This window comes from Callorhinus ursinus, unplaced genomic scaffold (genome assembly GCF_003265705.2).
Source record: "Callorhinus ursinus isolate GAN/ISIS: 27379988/994484 unplaced genomic scaffold, GSC_fseal_2.0 scaffold25, whole genome shotgun sequence".
Classification (NCBI taxonomy): Eukaryota; Metazoa; Chordata; class Mammalia; order Carnivora; family Otariidae; genus Callorhinus; species Callorhinus ursinus.
The window spans coordinates 40,934,696-40,944,783 of NW_027397087.1; the positions used below are offsets into that span (position 1 = coordinate 40,934,696).

The 10,088-nt window shown below is 40.8% G+C and overlaps 1 protein-coding gene across 1 annotated transcript in view; it reads left to right on the forward strand.

Moving 5' to 3' along the window:
- The window catches only part of ETFA (electron transfer flavoprotein subunit alpha), an 86,012-nt gene extending 76,392 nt beyond the window's left edge, over positions 1-9,620 (forward strand). Inside the window, exons 11-12 of the mRNA XM_025884120.2 lie at positions 3,248-3,328; positions 9,328-9,620. Of these exons, the coding sequence (XP_025739905.1) occupies positions 3,248-3,328; positions 9,328-9,366 (120 nt within the window). The 3' untranslated portion in view covers positions 9,367-9,620. The remainder of the gene's footprint in view (positions 1-3,247; positions 3,329-9,327) is intronic.
- The last annotated feature ends 468 nt before the right edge of the window (positions 9,621-10,088 follow it).

Sequence of the window (10,088 nt, forward strand, 5' to 3'; positions counted from 1 at the left end):
TCGTGATTTGAAAAACTATAACCATCCCAAATCTTTCTTCTTAAATACTTTAGTGGTTCCTTGCCTACAGTTGTGTGCTCTTGCTTTAAAAATAACTTTTATATACTGGGAATGAAAAAGCTTTCAGATGATTAAACTGTCAGATGTTTGACTAGGTGGCCTCCAGGAAAATCATTAACCATCATTAATTAAATAAATCTCTGTTAGTTTCTGTGAAGCAGGCTTACATATTCCCAGAAGAGAAACACCTTGATGCAAATCAAATGCCTGTGATTCCAAATGTTTGTACTTGTGACTTTGGATTTGAGGCTCATACTGAAACCATCATTTCTTGTCTCAGACCACACATCTTTTAATACATATGGCATGTTTGACTGGAATAGTAGTTACCTGGACTACACTGTGCTTCAATTTCAGATATTCTGGAATATTTTCATCTTTCTGAGAGACCCCGGGGGAGTTACACATATGTCATGTAGCCTATATGTTAAGTCAGACTGTATCAAAATTTTCTTAAATATGTTCCAGCTGTTTTCAGGTGATAGAGTCACAAGCAGGTAGAAACTTAATTTTACTTCTGGAGATATATATCATCATAATCTATTAAAACAACACCACATTAGAGTCAAATATCAGAGTCAAAACTTAATTTTACTTTCATTGAAGCATCTATGGAGGGGATGCCTGGGTGGCACAGTTAGTTAAGCATCCAGCTGTTGGTTTTGGCTCAGGTTGTGATCTCAGCGTTGTGGGATTGAGCCCCACCTCGGGCTCTGTGTTCAGCACAGAGTCTGCTTGAGGCTCTCTCCCTCTCCTGCTGCCCCTCCCCCCATATGTGCATGCGTGCTCTCTTTCTCTCTCGAATTAATAAATAAAATCTTTTTTTTAAAAAAGCATCTATGGAGAATACCAAACTATTTGTAATATATAAATCTGTTACTAATAAAATTGGTAAATGTAGCACCCTTTTTAGGACTATTTCTTCTTAATTTGTTACAAATCTGTCATAACTCTTCACATTAAAAAATTTTATAGGAGATAAGAGGATCTTTTGGTAGTTAGTGTAGGAGACATAATAATTTACTTGTTGAAAAAGGTGTCCTTTTCTCATTAAATGGTCTTGACACTTGTCAAAAATCATTTGCCCATATACATGAGGGTTCATTTCTGAGTTCTCTGTTCTATCCCCTCAGTCTGTATATCTGTCTTTATGCCAGTACCACACTGTTTTAATTACTGTAGCTTTGTAGTAAGTTTTGAAGTCAGGAAGTGTGGATCTTCCAACTTTGTTCCTTTTCTATATTGTTTTAGCTAGTCAGGGTCCCTTGAGATCCCATATGAATTTTAGGATAGGTTTTTTAATTTTTGGAAAAAATGTCATTGGAAGGACAGTTTCAGTGGATATAAGATTTTTGGTCAAGAGTTTTTTTCTTTTAGCATTTTGAATGTATCAGCTCACTGCTTTCTGGCCTCCAAAATTTCTGAGAAATCTGAAGATATTCTTATTGAGGATCCCGTGTATGTAATGAGTCACCTGTCCTTGTTTTCAAGATTCTCTTTTTATCTTTAGCTTTTGAAAGTTTGAATATAATGTGTCTTGGTGTGGGTCTCTTTGAATTCATCTTTATTGGAGTTTGTTGAGCATCTTGGATGTTTATCTTCATGTCTTTCATCAAATTTAGAAAGTTTTCAGCCACTTTCTTCAGTTATTCTTTCTGCCCATTTTTCTTTCTTCTGGGACTCCCACAATACATATTTTGGTTTGTTTGATGTTGGTCCACAGGACCCTTAAGTTCTGATTACGTTCCTTTAATCTTTTTCTTTCTATTCTAAGGACTTGATAATTTTCATTGTCCTACTTTCAAGTTTGCTGATTCTGTCTTGTGATTGCTCAAATCAGCCTTTGAATCTCTCCAGTGAATTTTTCATTGCAGGTATTATACTTTACATCTCCAGAATTTTCTTTTTGGTTTCTCTTTAGGTTTTCGGTCTCTCTTTTGATAATTCCATTTTGTTCATACATTGTTTTCTTGACCTTCTCCACATCTTTATAATTCCTGAGCATCTTTAAAATGGTTGTTTTAAAGTCTTTCTCTAATAGAGATGCCATCAGATCTTTTTCAGAAGCAGTTTCTGTTGATATTTTTTCCTTGAATAGTCCCATATTTTCCTGTTTCTTAGTATGCCTTGTGATTTTGTTGTTGTTGAAAACTAGATATTTGAATCTAATAATGTATTCCTGGAAATCAGATTCTCCTCCTTCCCCAGGGTTTGCTGTTTTGTTGTTCTTGTTTTTATTAATTATCCTTGTTTTTTGATTGTTGCAGGCTCTCTCTATGCCAAAGATTAACCTGAGGTATAAACTTAAGGTCTTTTTGTGTCTTTTCTGAGCCTGTATGTGAGGTTAGTTTGTAATTTTCCCTGTAGATGCAGTTGCTTTTGAGTGTCCTAGTCTTGAATGTCTGGCTCCCAAAAGGAGAAAAGAACATTGAAGGGAGGCAGAAGTGCTTTGACGTTTTAAATCCCCTGGAGGTAACTTTAGCCAGAGGAGGCGAGGGGCTTGTAACAGTGGGGGAGGTGCAACAGCAGTGGTCTTCCTCCTCTTTGTATGCATCTCTTTGATCGGTAGCAGCAGTCAGTAATTAAAGCACAGGTCCCCAGTAGTTGTAGGACAGGGTTCTTTTTGTCCACTCTGTCTCCTGCAGGCTGTGTACAAGCTGCTGCAGGAACATGTGCACAGCTGCTTGCCATTGGGGGTGGGGAATGAGTACCTGTTACTGCACTAAGAGCTGCAGTTCATGCAAGCCTTCCCCTAGAAGTTGCAGACCTTCAGTAGACTCTGGATTTCCAAAATGGTTACATTAGACAGATTCTGCCAGCGCAGTTAGCAGTGTAAGTAGGAAGACATATTCCTCCTGATGCTTCCTACTTTGCCATCTTCCCAGAATCCTCTCCTCTGATTTGTTACTTCCTAAAACGTTTTTCATAGGTCAGTAAAGAACTTAGAAAAGTAATGGTTTAAAACCGTTTTAAATACTGTGATGGGCTAGTGGTGCTGTGGGAGATAATTTTATGTGCAAACCCAGAAATTTCTAAATTTACAACATTGGCACAAATGAATCAAATTAATCTTATTTAGTAGACATTTTTAAACATACAAATTTGTTGTTGGGAGTGTTAAACTAGAACCATCAATCTATGGTATGTTTTCTTGATAAAGGCCAAACTCTTTGTTTTTATTTCACAGACAATTGTGGCTATTAACAAAGACCCAGAAGCTCCAATTTTTCAAGTGGCAGATTATGGAATAGTCGCTGATTTATTTAAGGTAAGCTGGCCTTGGGAGAGATGGCTGTTACCTAGCTTATCATCCAAGAACCTCTTAGAGTTGGTCAGAAAGGAAGCCATTATAGGAAAACATTGTATATTTGTGTACCTGGGTGTCTGTCTTCGTATGTATTATATTAATATAGGTACACAGTTTTGAGCTAACTGTGAAGTTGTCCTAATAAATACATGAAGTTTATATAGAGCATTATAACTTTACTTTTAAGGAGTCCATATTGTCTTTAAAATATCCACATGGCTTTTGGCATCTCGTGTACTAAGTTAGGACACAGTGTGAAGTGACTCAAGTAACTGTGACCTAGAATCATATTTGGCAGGTACCTTAAAGAAATTCACATCAAATACCCTCATTCAAAGATTTGCCAGAAATGCTACAGCTTTTCTTTTCTCATCCACCGTGGCGCTCAAACTCACAACCCCGAGATCAAGAGTCGGATGCTCTTCCGACTGAGCCAGCCAGGCGCCCCAATGCTACAACATTTCAAGGGAAGACTGGGCACTCTGATACAGCTTATCTGACTCAACAAGTAGGCTCTGCTTGCTGTGTTTGAGAGTTAAAGGCCTTCCTGATGTCATATATGTAGGGGAGAACACTTATTTCCCATTCTCGTACTTTTTTGAGTGTTCTTTCTACCCCGCCACAACCCCTGTATTTGCCCTCCCCATGAGCAAAATTACTTTAGTGATACTGATGTGCACCATTTGGCCACATTTAAAGGTCACAGCTCATGCCTGGCCTGGTTTCTTTCTGTCCCTCAGGGCTTGCCTACAGACTTCCTCGTTGCCTTGTGCAGAAATCACTCATGCAGGCATTGAGGCTCTGAAAGTAGCACCCAACCCTGGGAGGACTAAGTGGGTTTGCTACAGTGAGGAGCCCCTCGCACAGAATTACAGCAAGTTACTATGGGCCTTAATAGAGAGGCTGCAGCCTGAGAAGAGAGCCAGGGTGGTCCCCTTGGCAAGAGAATTGGCCCCCATTACCATGGCTTCACCAGCACTATATATGATGCAGATGAACTAATGATTGTACTTTGAGAGCACATCTGTACTTTGAAGTATATATATGTTCATGCCCAGTGAAGATGGACCCTTCATCTGCTTATGCAGAGACTAGAATGGGGCTGTTGCCCTGGGTCAGCCTTCCCCTTGGCACCCGCTCCCTGCCCCCTTATCTTGCCTTGGGAAGAATACAGCCCCTCCTCAGTGATCCTGGGGTCCTATAATTGAAATTTAGGATTTAGGTATTTCTGCTGCTCCTGTTACCTGGCCCAGCTGTGTAAGAACAAACGATAATTAATGACAGTCATTTGACCACTATAATGTACCAGTGGGAGGAAAAGTTAGTATGAAAGAAATTTTTTGTATCTCTTGTACAAGGATAATTTGGTTCAGGTAGCAAGCATTTAGCTACAGTGAGAAGCTTAAAGGAGTAAAGACCTTTTAATTCAAAAATGAAACACCTCTGAACCCTCACCATGTATCGAGTTGACATGTTTGCAAACAGACATCTACTATAGTTGCCTTGTATTTTTCTCCAAGAGCATATTTAAGTAAGTTTACAAGTAATTTTTTTTTTTTTAAAGATTTTATTTTTGACAGAGAGAGTGTACAAGCACGGGAAGTGGCAGGCAGAGGGAGAAGCAGGCTTCCCGCTGAGCAGGGAGCCCCATGCGGGGCTCAATCCCAGGACCCAGGGATCATGACCCGAGCCAAAGGGAGATGCTTAACGACTGAGCCACCCAGGCGTCCCTAATTTTGTTTATTTTTAGGATATGTTTTTCTGTTTTCTTGTGTACTGTGTATGGCAATCTATAGAGTGGGCTTACTTGATAAATGGATGAAGTGTTAGACAGTTGGAAATTTGTGATGTTTATACAGTGGATGCCTGTCTTGGAGCAGGAGCATCTTTGTAAGCGATTACTGATGGGATGGTGTCATACACACTATGCCTCTTGCATTAAAGGGCAGCTCCCAGGTTTGACATGAGAGAGTATGCAAGCGAGTGAGGGTATGTGCATGTGTGTGTGCTGAAAGAGGTATTTTGGTGAGAGTCCTAAGACAGTAAAAGTGGAAAGGGACCTCAAGAATCAGTGAGCTGATTTCTTTTTTTTTCTTTTTTAAAGATTTTGTTTATTTATTTGAGAGAGAGAGAATGAGAGATAGAGAGCACGAGAGGGAAGAGGGTCAGAGGGAGAAGCAGACTCCCTGCTGAGCAGCAGGCCCGATGTGGGACTCAGTCCCGGGACTCCAGGATCATGACCTGAGCCGAAGGCAGTCGCTTACCACTGCTGGTCGGTCGCTCCCACCAGCAGTGTGCAAGACTTCCAGTTTGCCTGTACCTTTGCTCACGCTTGTTACTTTTCATTTTTCAAATCAGAGCCATCCTGGTAGGTATGAAATGGCATCTCATTATGGTCGTTTTGACTTGCATTTCCTTAATGACTAATGATGTTGAGCATCTTTTCATGTGCTTATTGGCTATTTGTGTAGCTTCTTTGGAGAAATGTTTATCCAAATCCTTTGTCCATTTTTTAATTGAATGTTTGTCTTTGTTCTTGAGTTGTAGGAGTTCTTTATGTATTCTGGTTATTAACCCTAATCAGATATATAATTTCCAGATATCTTCTTCCATTTTGTAGGTAGGTTGTCCTTTCACTTTCTTTATAATGACCTTTGCACAAAAGTTTTTAATTTTGATGAAGTCCAATTCATCTATTTTTTCTTTTGCTGATTTTTTTTGGTGTCATATCTAAGAATCCGTTGCCAAATCCAGGGTCATGAAGATTTAGCACTAAGTTTTCTTCTAAGAGTTTTATTGTTTTAGCTCCCGTAGTCAGGCCATTGATCCATTTTGGATTAATTTTTGTATATGGTGTGAGGTGAGGTTCCATCTTCATTCTTTTGCATATTGTCACAGCACTGTCTCTTTTGGAGAGACTATTTTATTCCCATTGATGGGACTTTGCATACCACGTGTTTTTTTTTTTTTTAAACTATTTCCACTTCTCCCCAACATAGCTGTTCACTAGAATCATTCTAATCTCTTTACGCTCTTTCTCTGGAACCTGCAGGGCTTATCTCTGTCTGCCTCCTCCAAAATCCTTTTCTCCTCCATGTTAATGTTTTGATTTTTTTGAGTCCACACTTAATCTCTTCCTCAGAACTCCTGGATTTTGAGCATTTAGTGCCATTCTTCTCATCTTCTTACATTACAGAGTAAGATGGGCACATTTTTGATTGTGTCGTTCATAGGCCTCTGTCTTTTCTCCCCAACTAGGGGGTGGAACTCTTTGTGGGCAAAAATTAGGCCTGAACTTCTCTATTTCCCATGGTGCTTACCCTGGGGAAATACTAATTAAATGACTGAAATATAATTGTGTTGTGATTTCTGTCAGTAGATTGTCCTATTTTAAATGTAAATTCACTTTCATTTGGTCTTACTGACTAGGGAGCTGTGTGTCTACACTATCTAAAATAAAAATAAGAATCCAGATCTCTGAGTTTGCTCAGGCTGTCAGACATTCAGTGAACTTGAGGGGCATTTTCTTTTCCCTAACTAATAAGGCATTGTGTAGTATGCTTGGAAAGTCTGAGGTTGATCTAAAAAAGGATATAGATGATGGACAAAGTTCCCTCAGCCCTTTTTGGGGGGGGATTGTGGCAGGGAGACATTCTGGAAGGTTTTTAAAAATTGTATGTTCTAAATCAAGTTAATGTTTCATTTAAAAGAAGTTGGGCGCTAGCCTATTTTTCATGAAACGCGTAGGTCCCATGAGAGGCTTGTTTAGCATGTCATCTGTGTGACTGGCATCAGCTCATGGTCTCTCCACGAGCAGAGCTGGGAGAAGTGGTACCAGCACTTAGTGCTGCCCTTCAGCTAATGCCTACTGGCTCCATGGTAAACATGGGCCTTTTAATAGGCTGGAGACAAAGTGACATTCGGAAGAAACAACATGTCGACAATTTCCTTAATAAATTTTGTACGAACACATTATTTCCACCTAATGGAAATGTAGCTCTCTTAAATAATTGAGAGGCTGTATTCATCAGTGGTGAGTTCAGCTGGGATCTCTCTGAGCTAGGACAGTTGACAGCCCCATGGAAGACTGGGTAATTGATCTTTTACACAGGTGGCTCAGCTCGTTTTCAGGTGACACTCCCCTGAGTCCCCATGCCCCGTGCACCTGTGTCATCCAGGCTGCCCCAGAGCAGCTCCACCCTGAAAGCTCCAGTTGTAGTCACTGAACTGCCAAGACTAAGAGTTAGTAATTCATCCTTTTTAAAATGGGAGCCAACTTGGTCAGTTTTCCCTCACTGTGGTTTCTTTCTCTGTCTGCTGACCAGACACTGCATTAGCACAAGGCCTTAATTTCATAAAGAATGATGAAATTGAATGTTCAGCATGCAGCTCATTTTTATGTGCTGAAAGATAGGAACATGTGCTGAGGAAGCAACTACAGTGTTTGTGGAATGGAAGAGGAGTGAGCAAATGAACAATGAGAAAACAAGTGCTAGAGGAGGTTGACAGGCTCGTGTCCGAACAAGACTTTGGTGTGGACTTCGGAGCAAAGGCAGGGGTGCAGTAAGGGAAAGAATACCCAGAAAATACGAAAGTAAAAAATACACATTACTCTCCTCACAGAAGAAACAGTGGGTTCCCATTTGCTGTGGTGCCTTTCTGAGGTTTGTGATTGTGTCTGAAAGGTTCCCAGGCAGGGCGGCTGTGTGACGCAGTCAGTCAAGCGTCTGATTCTTGGTTTTGGCTCAGATCGTGATCTCAGGGTCGTGAGGTCAAGCTCCATGGTCAATGTGGAGTCTGCTCAAGACTCTCTCTCCCAGGCTCCTGGGTGGCTCAGTCGTTAAGTGTCTGCCTTCGCTCAGGTCATGATCCCAGGGTCCTGGGACCGAGCCCCGCATCGGGCTCCCTGCTCAGTGGGGAGTCTGCTTCTCCTCACCCTCTGCCCCTTCCCACTGCTTGTGCTCTCTTGCTCTCTTGCTCTCTCTCAAATAGATAAAATCTTAAAAAACAAAAAGTCTCCCTCTCCCCCTCTAAAATACATAAATAAATATTTATTTAATAAAAAAAAAGAACAAAAGTTCCTAGGCAGTGTGGGTGCTCATGGTCTTAGCAGCCTTGTGTCCGGATGATCTTCCCTTCAAAGGTTGTAGTCTTGGGGCGCCTGGGTAGCTCCGTCGGTTGAGCGTCTGACTCTTGATTTCGGCTCAGGTCATGATCTCAGGGTCATGAAGTCGAGCCCCCCATGGGGCTCTGCGCTGTGGGGAGTCTGCTTGAGATTCTCTCTCTTTACCTCTCCCCTCTCTCACTCTCTAAAATAAATAAATCTTTAAAAAAGAAACGTATGTAGTCATCCCACATTCCCACAGACAAGAGGAGAGCCTAGGGGAGGGTGGTGGGAATGAGGGCGCACCTCGAGCCTCAGCAGCAATGCACATGGCTTCTTTTGGCCTCTGTGTACTTTTTTAAAAAAAGATTTTATTTATTTATTTAGAGTGAGAGGGGCGCCTGGGTGGCTCAGTCGTTAAGCATCTGCCTTCAGCTCAGGTCATGATCCAAGGGTCCTGGGATCGAGCCCCGCATCGGGCTCCCTGCTCAGCGGGAAGCCTGCTTCTCCCTCTCCCTCTCCCCCTGCTTGTGTTCCTGCTCTCACTGTCTCTCTCTCTGTCAAATAAAAAACAAAACAAAACGAAAAAAACTATTTATTTAGAGTGAGAGCAAAAGAGAGAGCATGAGCAGGGAGAGGGAGAGAATCTCAAGCCGACTCCCTGCTGAGTGTGGAGCCCGACTCAGGGCTCAATCCCTCGACCCTGAGATCGTGACCTGAGCTGGAATCAGGAGTCAGATGCTTAACCAACTGAGCCACCCAGGCGCCCCTACCTCTGTGTACTTCTTAAGGAGCTGTGACCATCTCACAACTCAAGTTGCTTAATTACTTTTTGTTTTTTTTTTTTTATTTGCAGGTAGTTCCTGAAATGACTGAGCTGTTGAAGAAGAAATGAGTCACAATGTTTTAAGAAGGAAAATATGTCAAAGTATTCAACTGAAATAGAAATTCATGGCTATTAGAGTAATCATTGGAAAGTTTGGAGAGCTACATATCATAATTTGAGAAAAATTCTCACAGATCCCAGAGTGCTCTTTTGTGAGCCTATTATTCTGTTTCTTTTATTTGTGGTTCCAAGTAATTATTTTTTAAAGTTTTCTAATTCTGTAATAAAATATATAATAAAACATTTCCACAGCTTTAAAACTACTGACAGAAATATGCCTAGCTTTGTAAAGAAAGAAAATTGAAGAAAGGGAGTAAAAATTTTTTTCTTTGCCTTTCTTGTTCATGGACACTGTTTTAGGCAAGATTGTAAATATGAATGTTCTCTCCAGACTAATCATCTTAATCTAGTTGTTGAGAGAAGGGACCTAGATTGGCAAATTCAGAGTTAAAAAAGCATGGCCGCAAAGCATGAATATTATGTTAAATATACTCCAGTCTTCAGAAAGCCATAACTAATAGGACAAAAGCAGACCCGACTTAAACCTGAACCTACTGATTGAAGTTGCCTTACATTAAATTAAAATTAATTTTCCATTTCGTTCAGCTTATAGGAGTTTGTGTCTATTAAGGAGAGGGGAGTGGAGAAGGAGGGACTGCTTTGACACAGTACAGCCTCTTATGCTGACAGATAGTTTGATATTATAAATGGTAAAATCCCACTCAGAGAAT